The sequence below is a fragment of the Stenella coeruleoalba genome (assembly GCF_951394435.1).
Source record: "Stenella coeruleoalba genome assembly, chromosome: 1".
NCBI lineage: Eukaryota > Metazoa > Chordata > Mammalia > Artiodactyla > Delphinidae > Stenella > Stenella coeruleoalba.
This window is the reverse complement of record NC_137169.1, coordinates 138,056,069-138,075,697: the sequence shown is the minus strand read 5'-3', so window position 1 is coordinate 138,075,697 and position 19,629 is coordinate 138,056,069. Positions and strand designations below refer to the sequence as shown.

Here is a 19,629-nt window from a genome sequence, read left to right as displayed (position 1 = left end):
CATTTATTGTTTGTAGATTTTTTGATGATGGCCATTCTGACCGGTGAGGTGATATCTCACTGTAGTTTTGATTTGAATTTCTCTAATGATTAGTGATGTTGAGCATCCTTTCATGTGTTTGTTGGCAATCTGTGTATCTTCTTTGGAGAAATGTCTATTTAGACTTCTGCCCATTTTGGGATTGGGTTGTTTGTTTTTTTGATATTGAGTTGCATGAGCTGCTTGTATATTTTGGAGATTAATCCTTTGTCTGTTGCTTCATTCACAAACATTTTCCACCATTCTGTGGGTTGTCTTTTCGTCTTGTTTATGGTTTCCTTTGCAGTGCAAAAGCTTGTAAGTTTCATTAGGTCCCATTTGTTTATTTTTGTTTTTATTTCCATTTCTCTAGGAGGTGGGCAAGGTACCTGCTGTGATTTATGTCAAAGAGTGTTCTTCCTATGTTTTCCTCTAAGAGTTTTATAGTGTCTGGCCTTACAGTTAGGTCTTTAATCCACTTTGAATTTATTTCTGTGTATGGTGTTAGGAAGTGTTCTAATTTCATCTTTCACATGTAGCTGTCCAGTTTTCTCAGCACCACTTATTGAAGAGGCTCTCTTTTCTCCACTGTACATTCTTGCCTCCTTTATCAAAGATAACGTGACCATATGTGCACAGGTTTATCTCTGGGTTTTCTATCCTGTTCCATTGATCTATATTTCTGCTTTTGTGCCAATACCGTACTGTCTTGTAGCTTTGCAGTATAGTCTGAAGTCAGGGAGCCTGATTCCTCCAGCTCCATTTTTCTTTCTCAAGATTGCTTTGGCTATTCGGGGTCTTTTGTGTTTCCATACAAAGTGTGGAATTTTTTGTTCTAGTTCTGTGAAAAATGCCATTGGTAGTTTGACAAGGATTGCATTGAATCTGTAGATTGCTTTGGGTAGGAGGGTCATTTTCACCATGTTGATTCTTCCAGTCCAAGAACACGGTATATCTCTCCATCTGTTTGTATCATCTTTAATTTCTTTCATCAGTGTCATATAGTTTTCTGCATACAGGTCTTTTGTCTCCTTAGGTAGGTTTATTCCTAGGTATTTCATTCTTTTGTTGCAGTGGTAAATGGGAGTGTTTCCCTAATTTCTCTCTAAGATTTTTCATTGTTAGTGTACAGGAATGCAAGAGATTTTTGTGCATTAATTTTGTATCCTGCTACTTTACCAAATTCATTGATTAGCTCTAGTAGTTTTCTGGTGGCATCTTTAGGATTTGCTATGTAGAGTATCATGGCATCTGCACACAGTGACAGCTTTACTTCTTATTTTCCAATTTGGATTCCTTTTATTTCTTTTTCGTCTCTGATTGCTGTGGCTAAAACTTCCAAAACTAGGTTGAATAATAGTGGCTAGAGTGGACATCTTTGTCTTTTTCCTGATTTTAGAGGAAATGGTTTCAGTTTTTCACCACTGAGAAAGATGTTGGCTGTGGGTTTGTCATATATGGCCTTTATTATGTTGAGGTAAGTTCCCTCTATGCCTACTTTCTGGAGAGTTTCTATCATAAATGGGTGTTGAATTTTGTCGAAAGCTTTCTGTGCATCTATTGAGATGATCATATGGTTTTTATCCCTCAGTTTGTTAATACGGTGTATCACATTGATTGAGTTGCATATATTGAAGAACCCTTGCATTCCTGGAATAAACCCCACTTCATCATGGTGTGTGATCCTTTTAACGTGCTGTTGGATTCTGTTTGCTAGTATTTTGTTGAGGATTTTTGCATCTATTGTTCATCAGTGATATTGGCCTGTAGTTTTCTTTCTTTGTGACATCTTTGTCTGGTTTTGGTATCAGGGTGATGGTGGCCTCATTGAATGAGTTTGGGAGTGTTCCTCCCTCTGCTATATTTTGGAAGAGTTTGAGAAGGATAGGTGTTAGCTCTTCTCTAAATGTTTGATAGAATTTGCCAGTGAAGCCATCTGGTCCTGGGCTTTTGTTTGTTCGAAGATTTTTCATCACAGTCTCAATTTCAGTGCTTGTGATTGGTCTGTTCATATTTTCTATTTCTTCCTGGTTCAGTCTCAGAAGGTTGTGCTTTTCTCAGAATTTGTCCATTTCTTCCAGGTTGTCCATTTTATTGGCATACAGTTGCCTGTAGTAATCCCTCAGGATTCTTTGTATTTCTGCAGGGTCAGTTGTTACTTCTCCTTTTTCATTTCTAATTCTGTTGATTTGAGTCTTCTCCCTTTTTTTCCTTGATGAGTCTGGCTAGTGGTTTATCAATTTTGTTTATCTTCTCAAAGAACCAGCTTTTAGTTTTATTGATCTTTGCTATTCTTTCCTTCATTTCTTTTTCATTTATTTCTGATCTGATCTTTATGATTTCTTTCCTTCTGCTAACTTTGGGATTTTTATTTCTTCTTTCTCTTAATGCTTTAGGTGTAAGATTAGGTTGTTTATTTGAGATTTTTCATGTTTCATGAGGTAGGATTGTATTGCTATAAACTTCCCTTTTAGAACTGCTTTTGCTGCATCCCATAGGTTTTGGGTCATCGTGTTTTCATTGTCATTTGTTTCTAGGTATTTTTTGATTTCTTCTTTGATTTCTTCAGTGATTACTGGGTTATTTAGTAGCATATTGTTTAGCCTCCATGTGTTTGTATTTTTTACGGTATTTTTCCTGTAATTGATATCTAGTCTCATAGCATTATGATCAGAAAAGATACTTGATACGATATCAATTTCCTTAAATTTACCAAGGCTTGAATTGTGACCCAAAATATGATCTATCCTGGAGAATGTTCCATGAGCACTTGAGAAGAAAAGGTATTCTGTTGTTTTTGGATGGAATGTCCTATAAATTTCAATTAAGTCCATCTTGTTAAATGTGTCATTTAAAGCTTGTGTTTCCTTATTTATTTTCATTTTGGATGATATGACCATTGGTGAAATGCGGCGTTAAAGTCCCCTATTATGATTGCGTTACTGTTTATTTCCCCTTTCATGGCTGTTAGCCTTTGCCTTATGTTTTGAGGTGCTCCTGTGTTGGGTGCATAAATATTTACAATTGTTATATTCTTCCTGGATTGATCCCTTGACCATCATGTCGTGTCCTTCTTTGTCTCTTGTAGAAGTCTTTATTTTAAAGTCTATTTTGTCTGATATGAGAATTGCTACTCCAGCTTTCTTTTGATTTCCATTTGCATGGAATATCTTTTTCCATCCCCTCACTTTCAGTCTGCATGTGTCCCTGGGTCTGAAGTGGGTCTCTTGTAGACAGCGTATATACAAGTCTGGTTTTTGTATCCATTCAGCTAGTCTGTGTCTTTTGGTTAGAGCATTTAATCCATTTACATCTAAGGTAATTATCGATATGTATGTTCCTATTACCATTTTCTTAATTATTTTGGATTTGTTTTTGTAGACCTTTTCCTTCTCTTGTGTCTCCTGCCTAGAGAAGTCCATTTAGCATTTGTTGTAAGCTGGTTTAGTGGTGCTGAATTCTCGTAAGGTTTGCTTGTATGTAAAGGTTTTAATTTCTCTTTTGAGTCTGAATGAGATCCTTGCTGGGTTGAGTAATCTTGGGTGTAGGTTTTTCCCTTTCATCACTTTAAATATGTCCTGCCACCCGCTTCTGGCTTGCAGAGTTTCTGCTGAAAGATCAGCTGTTAACCTTATGAGGATTCCCTTGTATGTTGTTTGTTGCTTTTCCATTGCTGCTTTTAATATTTTTTCTTTGTATTTAATTTTTGATAGTTTAATATGTGTCTTGGCATGTTTCTCCTTGGATTTATCCTGTATGGGACTCTCTGTGCTTCCTGGAATTGATTGACTGTTTTCTTTCCCATGTTAGGGAAATTTTCAACTATAATCTCTTCAAATATTTTCTCAGTCCCTTTCTTTTTCTCTTCGTCTTCTGGGACCCCTATAATTCAAATGTTGGTGCATTTAATGTTGTCCCTGAGGTCTCTGAGACTGTCCTCAATTCTTTTCATTCTTTTTTCTTTATTCTGCTCTGCAGTAGTTATTTCCACTATTTTATCTTCCAGGTCACTTATCCATTCTTCTGCCTCAATTATTCTGCTATTGATTCCTTCTAGAGGATTCTTAATTTCATTTCTTGTTCATCACTGCTTGTTTGCTCTTTAGTTCTTGTAGGTCCTTGTTAAACGTTTCTTGTATTTTCTCCATTCTATTTCCAAAATTTTGGATCATCTTTACTATCATTACTCTGAATTCTTTTTCAAGTAGACTACCTATTTCCTCTTCATTTGTTTGCTCTGGTGGGTTTTTACCTTGCTCCTTCATCTACTACGTATTTCTCTGTCTTCTCATTTTGCTTTACTTACTCTGTTTGGGGTCTCCTTTTCTCAGGCTACATGTTCATAGTTCCCATTGGTTTTGGTGTCTGCCCCCAGTGGCTAAGGCTGGTTCAGTGGCTTCTGTAGGCTTCCTGGTGGAGGAGACTGGTTCCTGTGTTCTGGTAGGTGGAGCTGGATTTTGTCTTTCTGATATACAGGACCACATCTGGCTGTGTGTTTGGGATGTCTGTGAACTTAATATGATTTTAGGCAGCCTCTCTGCTAATGGATGGGGTTGTGTTCCTGTGCTGCTAGGTGTTTGGCCTGGGACATCCAGCACTGGAGCTGGCTGGCCATTAGGTGGAGCTGGGTCTTAGCCTTGAGACAGAGATCTCTGGGAGAACTCTTGTTGATTGATGTTACGTGGAGCCGGGAAGTCTCTGGCGGTCAAGTGTCCTGAACTCGGCTCTCCCACCTCAGAGGCTCAGGCCTGACACCAGGCTGGAGCACCAAGACCCTGTCAGCCACATGGCTCAGAAGAAAAGGGACAAAAAAGAAAGAAAAAGTAATCATTTTAAATAAATAAATAAATAAATAAATAAAAGAAGTAAAATTACAAAATTAAAAATTTTTTAAATTGTTAAAATTTTTAAAAAGTAATAAAAAAAAGAAGAGAACAACCAAACCAATAAACAAATCCACCAATGATAACAAGCGCTAAAAACTATGCTAAGGTAAACATAAAAATCAGAAACAAGTCAGTCACAGGCAGCAAGCCCCAAGTCTACAGTTGCTTCCAAAGTCCACCACCTCAGTTTTGGACTGATTCATTGTTTGTTCAGGTATTACAGATTCAGCGTACCTCACATTGCTTGTGGGGATTTAATCCGCTGCTCCTGAGGCTGCTGGAGAGATTTCCCTTTCTTTGTTTGCACAGCTCCTTGGGTTCAGCTTTGGATTTGGCCCCGCCTCTGTGTGTAGGTCACCCTCAGGCCTGTGTTCCCACCCAGACAGGATGAGGTTAAAGCCGCAGCTGATTAGGGGACTCTGGCTCTCTCATGCCAGGGGTGGGGGGAGGGAGGGGTACGGTGCTTATAATTGAAATGCAGGATGAGCCTGCGACGGCAGAGGCCGGCGTGACATTGCAACAGCCTGAGGCCCACCCTGTGTTCTCCCAGGAAAGTTGTCCCTGGATCACGGGATCTTGGCAGTGGCGGGCTGCACAGCCTCCTGGGAGGGGAGGTGTGGATAGTGACCTGTGCTTGCACACAGGATTCTTGAGGGCTACAGCAGCAGTGTTAGAGTTTCACACCCATCTCTGGGGTCCGGGCTGTTAGGTACGGCTCGTGCCTGTCTCTGGAGCTCGTTTAGGCAGTCCTCTGCCTTCTCTGGGCAGACAGGGGAGGAATCACCGCTCCTCGCACACCCCGCAACAATGGTCTCTTGCCTCTTAGGCAGGTCCAGAGTTTTTCCTGGACACCCTCCCGGCCAGCCGTGGCGCACTAGCCCCCTTAGGCTGTGTTCACGCAGCCAACCCCAGTCCTCTCCCTGGGATCGAACCTCTAAAGACCTAGCCTCAGCTCCCAGCCCCCACCCACCCCAGTGGGTGAGCGGACAAGCCTCTCAGGCTGGTGAGCGCTGGTCAGCACTGATCCTCTGTGGAGAAATCTCTCCACTTTGCCCTCTGCACCCCTGTTGCTGCGCTCTCCTCCATGGCTCTGAAGCACCCCCCCCACCAACCCCCATCTCCACCAGTGAAGGGGATTCCTCGTGTGTAGAAACTTTTCCTCCTTCACAGCTCCCTCCCAGAGGTTCACATTCCATCCCTATTCATTTGTCTCTGTTTTTCCTTTTTTCTTTTGCCCCACTCAGGTATGTGGGGATTTTCTTGCCTTTTGGGAAGTCTGAGGTCTTCTGCCAGCGTTCAATAGGTGTTCTGAGGAGTTGTTCCACGTGTAGATGTATTTCTGATGTATTTGTGGGGAGGAAGGTGATCTCCACGTCTTACTTCTCCACCATCTGGAAGATCCCCTCTTCAGTTACTCTTATCAAACCTTTAGAAGAGCAGCTATCGTCACTATGATGTACTTGGATTTCCATTTGCAAACTTCCTGGGCATGTGGAATTAGGGACTTTCAATAACATATTTTCTTCCTGCTTTTTTTCTCCTTTTCAGTAATTTGCATTTATAAGTACTGGATAGTGAAAGGCCTTCAAAGCATCAACAACAGTACAGTGCAGCAATGTAAGATAGGGCTCCATCAATACAGTATTGTTTCCAACATACCCTGTTCCACTCTTTAAAGAGTTTACTCAAGAAAATCAATGTAAAAATTGTAAATCTCATTATTCAGGAAGGCAGACCATTTTTAAAAGGTTGTCACTTCAATTGTTTAATTCAGAGGATAGCAAACTTTTTCAGTAAAGGGCCACATAGTAAACACTTTAAATTTTACAGGCAACATGGTCTTACCATAACCGCTGAATTGTGCAGTTGTAACATGACAATGCCTAGACGTGTAATTTTCTGTGTTCTAATAAAACTTTATTTACAAGAACAGGTTTCTGGCCAGATTTGGCTTGTAGCCTGTAGATTGTGGATCCTCATTTATTTATAAATTTAAATACAATTCATATAGTTTCCTTGGATATTTCAACCCTCTCATGATTCTCTGGATTTCACAAAAATTATGCATGCTAACTTAAAAATTCATGTAATATAGAGTAATGGCATTCATGAAAATCCCACTACCTATAAGTAACTAATGTTAACAAATGACAAACATCATTTCAGACCTTTCTCAATTCATGACTGGTTTCTTGGTAGCAAGCAACAGAAACAACTCTGATTAATTAAGCCAAAAATGAATTATTGTAGGAGAACTGAGCAGTTCAAAAAGTGGACAAGAAAATGGCAGAGTCATACTTGTACAGAAACTACAAATAGCTTGGCCCAGACAAGCTCGTGCCTCAGGTTACAGACAAGAGGACACCCCCACTGGCAGCAGCAGCACCACCACTTAGCAGCCCTGGACAATTGCAGCTCTGCTTCTGCATTCTCAACAATTCTCGAGACAGCGAGAAGAAACCCTAACTGACCCTAAGCCATGCATTGTTTTGCCTCATCCTGCTTCTTGGTCCCAAGGTGGAAGCATCCAACTGGCAATCTTGTGGTCAAGTGCCCATGTGAGCTTTAGCTATCCTTTCATTTACCAAAATAATAATAATTAATTAAATTATATTTCTGATCATTTTCTCTCCACATCTCTATCATCTTGATCCACATCTCTGATTTCTTGATCTTTTTTCTTATGCATTGATGATGATTATCTCGAGGCTTTCCATCATGCTATTGATTTAGATTTTAGCTGTTGCTATTCTGTTCCTTGCTTTTTTCTCACTTGTCTATTAAATCCTTCATGATTTTTTTTTCTAATTTCCAATTTGTTTCTCTGCCTCTGCAATATCCTTTTTTCATCTTATAGGGAATACATATCTTTTTTTTCCCCTGGAGCTGTGTGGTTGTCTTTTTATCTTGGGATCCTTTCTTTCCTTTTGGCTATATGTAAGCATATTTTGTATTTCTTCCTTCAAACTCATCTGGCTTATGCCTAGTATGGGCAGCTCGGTCCAGACTTTTCATTTGTTCTGATTGTGGTCCACGTCTTTTCTTTCTGGTGCTAGTTAGTCTTCCTTCAACCTAAACTTTGAGAACTGGGTGTTGCTGTTAATGTACTTGTCCATAGCCTTGGAGTAAAGGTGGGAGGAATGGGATTGAAATAGAGGATATGGATGGATGCATTGAACAGGATTCTAGGACATCTAGTTTCTCTGTCTCTTCCGAGATCCCATTAACTGTCCTTTGAAGCAGCACCCCCTCCATTTACGCACATGCATCTCCCACTCCCGGGGACCTCAGCTTCTTCCCCCAACTCAGCACAAGCTTAGCAGGGTGGCCAGCCCTGACTCCTCTTCCTGTCTGTACAAACTCTACTCAGGTTCACTTCATTTCAAATTAGAGAAGATTCCTTGGTTTATATTTCTTTCTCCAGGAGCAAAATTAGGAACTTATTGTGAGATTTCAAAGTCAATGCCATTTATTTGTTCCTTTACCTTTATATGTGCTCCAAGATTTTCAGCTGGTCTTGTTAATGTTCTTATTTTTGTTCTAATTTTTCCATGTTGTTAGGTATTTTGGAAAGGCAATTCTGTTGTACTAATTGATCTATTCTTCTCCAAAAACATAAACTTTTTGTTTGTTTGTTTGGGGTTTTTTGCTTTGGTTTTTTGTTTGTTTGTTTTTGTTTTTTTTCTTTCAAATGTTTATTTTATATTGGAGTATCGTTGATTTACAATGTTGTGTTAGTTTCAGGTGTACAGCAAAGTGATTCAGTTATACATACACATATATCTATTCTTTTTCAGCTCCTTTTCCCATATAGGTTATTATGGAGTATTGAGTAGAGTTCCCTGTGCTGTACAGTAGGTCCTTTTTGATTATCTATTTTATATATAGTAGTATGTATATGTTAATCCCAGCCTCCTAATTTATCCCTCCCCCCGTCTTTCCCCTTTGGTAACCATAAGTTCAAAAATATAAACCTTGAAAGTTCACAATTGATTCCTAAATCTCTTTCCAGCAAGGTGATTCATATCCGTAGCTTAGAACCTGTAACACACAGACTCTAAGATGGCATCTGATTATCTCCTCTTCCTGGTACTTACGCCTTTGTCTAATCCCCTCCCCTTGCATGTGGTCAAAACCTGTGACTTGTATTTAACCAATAGACTATGGCAAAAGGGGATGGGCTGTTAGTTCTGACAGTGATACCTAAGATTGTAAACCACCTTGCCAGGAGACTCTCTCCCTTGTGGGCTTTGATAAAGCAAGCAGCCATGTTGGGGAGGCCCATGTGGGAAGGAATAAGGGCAGCCTCCAGGCAATAGCCAGCAAGAAAACGAGGCCCTCAGTTCCAACAGCCTGCAAGGAACTGAATGCTGCAACAACTACCTGAGCTGGAGGAGATCCTTCTCCAGTAGAACCTTGAGATAGGGCTATAGTCCAAGGCAACACCTTGTTTGCAGCCCTTTTGAGACCCTGAGCAAGAGGACCCAGCTAAGATCTGCCCAGACTCCTGACCCACAGAGACTATGAAAGAAGGAGTGCATGTTGTTTTGAGCTGCTCAGTTTGTGCTAAGATGATGACACAGCAATAGATAACTAGCCCAGGAACACGTGACTCCATGACTGCAGTGAATAAAGCTGATAGACTCGCCAGCAAAACATGGCATAATTCTCACCCAAATACTGTGCTCCGAAAAATCCATGTTCTCCTTTAATGGAGGCTCTGTCTCAAGGATGTATCTAAGCATTGAAACTAAGATTCCCAACATTTCATTAAGAATTGGTGACTGACTCTGTTCTGTGATTGATGCTTGTTAAGTTCTCCATCTGATACCAGTGGTACGCAAGGCTCAGCATGGTCAGTGTGTTTAGTAAGGCTCTCCTACAACATCTGCTGTTCATTGATTAGTCAAGCTCATGTCTGTCCACTGTTTAGTTTGGAATCTAGAGACCACTTTCTGTGGGAGCGTATTTTCCCAAACGGCTCTTGGCTAATTGAGATAATGGCAATTGTCTGTTCATTTTGACCGTGTGTCCAAATGGGTGAAAAAAAAGGTTAAAGGAGAAAAAAAATCTGACTTTTCAGAGCACAACATAGTTGATAAAAATGGACCATACTTCCCTAATTTACCACACACATAATCAATCTCTGAATTCACTGTTTATATATAATTATTTTCTGATGTTAATAAAATAAGAGCATTTAGGAAATCTGACTGTGGTACATAGAGCAAACTTGATGAAAAGACACCATGCCCCAAAGGACTTTAAAAAATGGTATTTAAAATATTTAGAAGGGTAGTCATGCAACTTTGGTATACCCTTGCCCACACATTAAAACAAATCAAAACAAAACAGATAGATCCTTAATATCTACAGAACTGTTATTGCTCTTGTATGAGCACAGACTCAGGGCAAATGCTTCTGAAGCACCTTGTAGTGAATTGATGAAATACTCTATGTATTTATTCCCTGAACCACAATTGTCCTAACAGTAGAATGACAAATTTAAAAAGGAATCAAAGAAGTACGGCTTTTAATAGATGACAACTAATTAAACATCCCATTAGAGTAATTACAGTAATGGTAAAAGTATGATGCATTAATAGAACACTGTCCTCAGAGCCCTAAGTGCTTCACAGGGTTTTTTTTCTCTTTCAAAATGTTCTGTGGAGAAGGCAGCTATGTAGGTAGAGATCTATAAAGGTTTTCTACATTGGCAAAAACTTAAAGACAGGAATACGTCCTTTTACCTATATAGTAACTTAAACAAATACTTTCAGATTTCTACCAAAGTAAGATCTATTAGAATAATGAAGTCTGGAGGATGCATTTGCATCATGGGTAGAATAATTTGAAATAATCTCCTTAGAAAGAAGAAAAAAAAGGGACTTAAATATTAATATGTGTTATCTAGATGACCTAGAATTCTTAGCTCCCATTAAAGGGGCATTTTGGCCACATGGCCCTAATCTGTGATCTGCCATTCAATGTCTTTTGATTTGGGGATTGGCAGAATTCTGTAAAGATGAGGTGAGGCTGAACAACACTAAAATTGAGACCCCAATACAGGAAATAATATAGCATTTTCTTTTTCCAGCCAGAAGTGGGAAAATTAGTCAACACCTTTTCTACCACAAGGTGTAATTGGATTCAGAAAAAGGCTAACTTAAACAGGACCGGGTCTGACATGCAAAACCTCACACGATAACAAGAATGAGTTTGGTTTGTTCGCTGTCATTCCGTATTATGATCTTTGTCATGAGAATGGATTCATGTTGTGCCATTTTCTGTTCTTGTTACAATCTTTGTCACATGAATAAGATATCAGGACGTTAATGCCTGGCATACAGTCTTCTGTGTGTGATGATAGTTACAAGACTATGCTGACCTTTGCAGTATTATGTATTCTGATTGGCTGTTCATTTCACCTCTTTCCCACAAGTTAATAAGGCTGTAAAAAGGAGAGAACTGAAACGGCCAGCCAGTTAAGTTACAGAATATTGAAAAGGTCAGAGCAGTACAGCACAGAGGAAAAAAAAAATTATGGAATATATGGTGCATTAAGATGCTTGTGACAATGATTATAACAAGAATCAGAAAGGATACCCATTTATGTTATTTCAATCTAGAGAACCCCACGGGATGATATTCCCGGAATAGCCATCACTTACGCATCTGTGAACCATACATGTGAAAATATCTGTTTATACTGGTTTTGGCTTAAAAACTAATTATATAGAAAATATCCTAGTATTCAGCAATAAGAACATTAAAAGTAAGATTTTAGTCTTAGAAATGGGCATTCATGTTGTTCACGTTTTAGTAGGTCTTTGTATTTGCAACTGAAGGAAAACTTCCTTACATGTGAAATCTGTTGGGCGTGTGAGATTTATTTCGATTGTTTCTTCATTTAACACTTTTTTTCCTCAAAATAAAATAGAAAAGTAGGACTGAAAGAATTAACCTTTTTGGAAGTCCTTTAGAAAGTGAAATATTCTGAAATAGCATTGAGGATTTTATTTTAAAATTTTGTGTGAGCTATATGAAATATGTTTCTTCCTTGTGATTGCATGATGCTGGCCAGTGTACAAAGAATCCTTCCTTTCCACTGAATCCTCAGTGGAGAGAGAAAGAAAGGGAGAGAGACATTTAATTCAGAAATTCTTAAGTTATTGTTCTCAGGTGTGCAATAATGTTTATTCATTTTTTACACACTTCATGGTTTCATTTATTATAAAGTCTAGAATGAGCAAAAAAAATTTATTATCAAAATCAGAAATATATAGGTGCATATATGTCCGTAATTATTATATATTCCCGATGGAATAACCTGTTATCATTTTTAAACGTCTCTCTTTATCCCTAATAACGGTTTTTGTCTAACAGTCTATTTTATCTGATATTGCTATAGCCAATTCTCTTAGGGTTGCTGTTTGCATGATATAGTTTTTCCTTTTCTTTCCTTTTTTTATTCATTTTAAAAATTATTTTTATGCATGTTTTAAGTTTTCTTATAGAACAACTGTACTAGATTTTGTAGTCTGTTAAGACAGTCTGGTTTAAAAGTCAGGTTTATACTTTCTAAAGATGCATTGTTTCACTAACAGAGTAAACATTGTACAGCCCAAAGCTAGCATCTAAATGCATCATTAATAAGAATGTCAAATGCAACCTCATTATTTTTGCAAGCAAAGAAAATGAATTTTGATCTTTACTTTAAGACCACCTTGAACATGGGTCAAATAACCCTAAAATCAGTAGTTCTGCATACTTCAGAAGAATCTCCGTGTGATTCCTGATACCCTCTGATGTTATACTTCAGTAGTTCTGGAGTGGAACTCAGGTGTGTGAATGTTTATGAAGTACCCCCCAGGCGATTTTGACGTGGGTGGGCCCTGGAACACAGGTACAGACAGTCCCACTGTGTAAAGAGTTTAGTGCAATCCCCACTTAAAGCCCGATGGCACAGACCACAGCCAAAGAAGGTGGACGAGGCGGGGCTCTGGTTCCAGAACACAGAATCTTAACCGGGCCTGCGCCATCCACTGATACTCACAAATAGGGTCAGCGATGAGGCCGACCAGACAGGAGTGGTCACCTGTGATAGGACATGCTTATCGCTTGAGCATTTTCTAGCTTGATTCTTGAGGCTGAACCAGCAGGGCTGCCTTTTCCAGCCCACTGAAAACAAAGTTTATGCAGAGAAAAGTGGTAGAGCCCAACCCTCTCAAAAGGGAGGATCAGAGGACCTGCATTTTTAAGATTTTCCCCCCAATATTTAGGAGCCCAAATTGGGTAAGTTCAAAGGAAGGAAGAGAAGGCAGGGAGAATGAAGTGGAGAAGAGCTGAAACCTCTGGATCCTGTTCTGGTTTTGAATCTGGAGACTTTTGAGCTTCAGCAAGGGTTGAAATCCTGTCATTTGCTCCAGGTCTGTGAATTGAGTTGTATGTTAGTGGGGCTGAGAGAACATTTGACTCACTCAGCTGCATGCTTCCTGGAGATGTACATGTTCTTTTTTTCAGCTGAACGAAACGGTTATGTAATTGCATCCTTCTCATAATTATTGAGTAATTATATACTTCTTATAATTACTGAGTAATCATTGTTCTATAACTAGGACTTAATGTTACAACTAATTGTATAATTACCATGTATTAATGTTATCTGGGAAACTTAGAATAAAGTGGTACTTAATATATTTCCCCCTGCCATGCCATTTTCAAAGCTGGCAATAGTGTTCGTTTTACAGCCTGAAATTTGCTTCAAAGACAAACAAAATACAAGGGAAAAAACCGCACCAATGTTTTCATAATAGATGTTAGCTCATTGAGCTTACGATTGCACCAGGCTTAAAATGTGTAAAACTGTATTCTCCTGGCTTATTTTTATAATTTTCATTGTTGTTTTGCAGCTTACCATCTTTTGTAAGATGTGTACAGTTAATACTACTTTAGAAGCAGTAGAGCATCTGTCTGGGTCTCCTGAGATAAACTGACCTTTTTGAAATTTTACAGCTGGGCATGTGACAATAGCAGCAATTGTTTCAGCTATAACTGAAAATGTTTTTAAGGAGCTAGGCATTATGGGAACTTGAGAAGATCTTCAGATGTGGATAATGAAATTTGTCTTAGACCATGGTTAGAAGGGATTCATATTAATCTTAACCAAGTTTCTTGAGGGTAAGAACTATGTCTTACTCGTTTGGTGCATACCGTTATCAGCACCTAGCAAAGTCTATTCCCTGCGTGCAGCTGGAGCTCAATAATCAAGTTGACCTGTTGTAAAGAATCTATGAAAGCTAGTGTAGCGTAATTTGGAAATGTCTTTTCAATGCATTAGGAAATTAGCAACAGCTACTTGTAGGTTTCATAACTTCTTCACATATATATTTGTGTTGTCTATTCAAATTTGGGGAACGTAAAACCATTCTTAAGCTGTGAATATGTCTTTATTTTGTTTTACCAAGCATGAATAGAAATTATTAGTCCCATGTTTTAGCCCATAAGTACCATTTATTTTCTTTGGAACAGACCAGTCCTTTGCCAATTTCAAGTTCAGAGTAATAAATTCTTGCACTAACTAGGGGTTTCTTCTGTTCATGAAAAACACTTAACCTACCTGTGTATTTTGCAGCAATAAAATTCTCAGCTAAGTTCTCCAACCCAAAGTTATTATAAGTATCTTTTTAAAAATTTGATATTTTTTTAAAGTTACCCTTACCCATGCTCATAACTAGATATGAGTTCCTCTTTTTATCATTTGATCTTTATTAATTTTAGAGTTTGAAATACAACCTGATGGAACAATTGCCCAGTGGTAGTGAATGAGATTAGTGTTGTTTTATTAATTGAAGAACCTTAGGATTTTGATTAATAATATATTGTTGGATGGATGTGGGGGGGGATATAGTAGGTAGGTAGTTGAGAAAGTAAAATACAGAGTGAATAATTCTTAATCACTTGCTAGTTCTAAACATCTGTCTGGAATGTATCTGCTGTATGGATTACAAGAAACAGTAGTATTCTTAGCTGCTGTTGATGAACATCTGCTGTAAAGAAATCCCACTTAACCTTGGTAATAACACGGCAATTGAAGGAGTACTCTCATTCCTAGTTCACAGAAGAAAAACCTGAGGTTCAGAAATATTAAGTAACTTACAAAGAGCACGCTGCTGAAGAATAAGGACAGGCTCAAATGCAGAAACTCTTTGATCACCAAATTTATGTACTTTCCTTTGCGCCATACTCTACTAAACTATGTAAAAATATACTATTTTTGTAAATACTGTAACTATTAAATTTTGTCTACTGTACAATGCAAGATCACTTTTCATATGTGACCATATTTTACCTTTTAACACATTTAAACAATAAAGATTATATCAGTATCCAGGGATCTTGAAAATATGCTTTCCCCTTGAAGTCCAGCATCATGTGCGTTTTCTGTTTGCTTATATTTTGTAGAATTTATGTGGGAAAAATTAAAGGTACATAGTAAAAAGTGTTTTGGCAAAGGAAGAACGCTACTTGAAGTAAATATTGCTATTCTTAATTATTTGTTCTGTGTTTTAAGAGTAAGTATAACTACATTTTACCAAATTAAGCAATATTTTGAAAAATTTGCCTCATGGAAACTTTTCAGGAAAGCATCTATCATAGAAAGTGAAATAAATGTTACAATACAGTTTTCGGTTGTAGCCCTATTTTTAAGCCTAATTTCTAACTCTCCTTAACCTTGAATGTAACCCAGTTGCCTAGAAGAGGGAGATAAAATATTGTTATCAGACAGCAGTATTTTCCTATGTCCTAGACATGCTAAGATTTGAGAATGGGTTTGCTGAAGTTTTGGAAGCATGGTAGTGGTAGGACGTGGTGATGCCTCGTTTATGGTGATTCTTATATACAGGTAGGCAACCTCTGCATTTACCCATAGAGCTAAAAAAATAGATCTTCTAATCAAAGTGGGCACATATTAACTTCCCATCCCTAGTGGCTTTTCAGGATATTTTGACCAAACCTGATTTAAAGAGGCATTAGATAGAAAGCGGTCAGCTCACCTTTCAAGCGAAATGAGCAGAAAATACACCAATTGATAATAAATGAAACATATGACACGTGCATTTGCGTGTACTGTTTATATCCAGAACCATTCCATTTGGGGGAAAAGAGTATGACTTCTTTCCAGTCCGCACATCAAAGAAAATTCAAGGATTTAAAAAAAAATCTCAAACAATTGTAAATAATCCATTAAGTGATCAATTTATATATCTGCCCGTAGTTTTACTTATAGGCCTGATACTTGTGGTTAGGTTTCATACTGTCTTAGACTATCAGTCCAGTTATTTCAATCCCTGTGCTAAATAGATTAGAAAACATAATATTAACTGAGGTAACACTTCGTTCACAAAATAATAAAAGTATGCATGTTGATAATAGCACATGTAATGTCTCTCGGGGCATTGATATATAGTTCTGTTTAGTACTGTATATTTAGAAACCCAAGAAAATATTCAAATAATAGCAGGAAAGAATCCCTAAGTATGCACCAATTTAAATATTTTTCTTTTTTTAATCAGCAGACGACAACTACACTCTTCTGAATGGCACACAAGTCATGTACAGTGGTGAAGAGACCAGCCTTTCGGTGCTCATCGATGGGTTGGTTCCTTTTACTAACTATACAGTACAAGTGAATGTTTCAAATAGCCAAGGCAGCTTGATAAGTGATCCCGTAATGATTTCAATGCCGCCAGGGGGTAAGTCTATGAACAACGTTGGTATCTAAATGTATATAAATGCCCTAGAACTAAGTCTCCACTGAACACCTTGTTTATTGTTAGAATTAACTTTTTTTAGAACTTAGAGTCTCAGTTGTATTTCTGGTTGTTTTTGTTCTTGTTTGTTCTATTGAGACCCTTTTATTGATGTTGTTTCATTGAGACCACTTTCATCTCGCACTGAGTCTACATGTATGTGTATGTACACACACATGTGTCTCTTGCTTTTGCATGTTAAGAAGACTGGGAAATGCTTTTTTGTCTGAGACTTCATTTAGATTCAAAATTTATGTTTTCCATTTGTGGTTTAATTTTCTCATACAAGTGGTTCTCATTCCTGGTTTTTTGTAGAACTAGTTTAGAAGTATATCTAAACCTCTCATTTGACAGAAAAAAAAAAAAGGCAGAGTGAGGGTAATAGAATAGGAAAACTCTATTCACACCACTGGAAAAACACCTTTAAATTCCATGTCCTAATGATTAGAGTTCAATAGCGTCATTTTCACATGTGAAATGCGACACAATCTGGCTATTTTTAACTATTTCTATGAAAAAAGATTGACTTATTCAGAATTATTGTGATCTGCAGTCAACTCCACCCTTGTTCTAACTATTCATGGGAACTAATTATTAAGAAGAAAAATCTCCCTTAGATTGATATGTACAGCCCTTGAACAGAAAGCATGCCTCAAACTAATAAGAACACGATTCTCGATTTGGTGTTTAGAACTGTATGTTTTTTGAAAATACCAAAGGAAAAGGACCCTAGGACACCCAGTGTCAGCCTGTAGCCCAGCTTCAGGATCCAGTGCGTTCTGTACTAAAGGATAATGTCCTTACCACATTAAGAGCATTCTGCAGGGCTGGATAAAATCCCTCTCCAGTCGTAAAGAGCATAAGAGCAACAAAGGTCTCATCACCAGAGGAAAATAAGGGTTAATCTACAATTCGTATGGAACCCCTCTTCCAAGGAAGAATTCATTACCTGCTGTGTCATAAAAACCACTCACTATTATCTACGTTTTACGACATTATAAGAATTAATGAATGGATATTTACCAAACAATTGAAACTCTAAATGGCTGAAGCCACATTGTTTAAGAAAAGAACACTTTGAAAGCGACTTTTGGGGCAGATCAACTCAGTTGCGTATTGTATGAACAAATAATAAAGAAGGGAATTGAATTTAGGTGGGTGCCTGTTTAAGAACTGAGACCAAAAAATCAAAACAAAACAAAAGAAACTTTGGGTATTCCTATCTTCATTTTTCACTGTAACCCAATATGCTTGAAGGGATAAAAAATTGGGATGACTCTATACCTTAATATATAATACCCCTTGTTTATATTTAGGTATTAAAGAGTGATTAGTGCTTTAATGGAGATTTTTCCGTGGCATAGTGACATCTTAACAGAATACGTGGCATATTTGAGTTACATACTCATTTTCTGGCTAAACACTGATTTAGATAGTTTGTAATTTACAGCAATTTACATTGCATTCATAAAAGGGGTGAATTTAATCCATTGTCTGTATGTTTAGGAATGTATGGCCTAATAATTTATAATATATGCGTGTGTGTATCTACGATTCAGTTAAACACAGCAAGCTGCCATTATTAACTCAATATACACTGTGCGAATATGTCTGTCAGTGGGTTAGTAGAAGGGTTAATATTGTGCAAACAGGAGGAAACTGAATATTGTTTTACGGTGGTACAGTTGGACTGAAGTCAACTGCTGAGTCTTATCTTCATCTCTGCTCTGTGGTTGCTTACCCATGTCATTATCATAATGCTCCGGAAGCCAGCACTCTCTGGGCCTCATGCGATCGTTCACTTCATGTCCTCAGAAATCCAGAATTTGGGAGATGGCCCTTCACCAAAAGAGGAAGCAGAATGTCTTCAAAGACAGACAGTGATTTCCTCAAGTTTATTACAGCCATTAGGACATACTTCTTTTCATCGTTAGATTGTTGTTGATTACAATTAGGAAACTTACAGCTTTGAAATTATCTTTTTTATGACCTTGTGGCAGTTTAAAGGTGATACCTCATTGATTAAATAGGTTTTAGTTCATGCTTCCTTTTACTTAATGATCTGAAAACATATTATCCTGATTTACACATAAAATCATGCTGAAAAGCATGTGGCATTCACTAGAATATGTGTGTTTAAGTAGAATTAAATTAGTACTGAGAGTTATTAAAGAAATCTTCCATGCCTTTATCCAGTGGACTGTGTTTCATACTGAAATGAATAATAAATGAACCGACGCACAGAAGCAAACCAACTTATGGGCAGAGAAAGTTCTATATGCTATTTACTTTTCCATTATATTTGGATTGTTATCATTATTGCCATTTCCTTGATTTCAGTATTAGATCTTTTTTATGGTGATGTTGAATTCCTACTATCTTTCAATGCTGAGTTATGCAAGATCTGTAATAACACCCTTAGCTATGTTTTCTTTCTAGTGTAGTTTAAAAACATAAGAATAGAAAGTCTAGGCAAGGCAGAACTGCTAATTGTTTTTCTTTATCAAGTGTTTGCTCTCAAATGTGGCTCAGAAAAACTTCTTTTACCCCCTGCATCTGGCCAAGTCCTACTCATGTTTTAGGTTTCAACTTGGAAGTCAATCCATCGGGAAGTCATCTTTTACCAACCAAGGCTGAGATAGGGCCCTTCTGTATCCCCAAGTTCAATCACATTATATTGAAATTGCCTGTCTCATCTGACTGTCACAGTCACTGGTTATAAGAACCCACACAGCAGGGACTATTTCTTATTCACATTTTTACCTTCAATGCCTAGACCAAACCTGACACATGGTAGGTGCATAATGAACAATTAGTGAGTGAATGAGTAAATAAATAAATCAGTCGAGATAGCTTAATTACCAGTTTTAAGTTGTAAGCTTATCATTGTTCAGGCCTGCTCAGACCTCATC

At 37.8% G+C, this 19,629-nt stretch overlaps 1 protein-coding gene across 1 annotated transcript in view; it reads left to right on the top strand.

The window, feature by feature from the left end:
• Nucleotides 1–19,629, top strand: part of USH2A (usherin) — a 785,755-nt gene that overhangs the window by 444,074 nt on the left and 322,052 nt on the right. Inside the window, exon 37 of the mRNA XM_079900731.1 lies at nt 16,481–16,660. Coding sequence (XP_079756857.1) covers nt 16,481–16,660 — 180 coding nt within the window. The remainder of the gene's footprint in view (nt 1–16,480; nt 16,661–19,629) is intronic.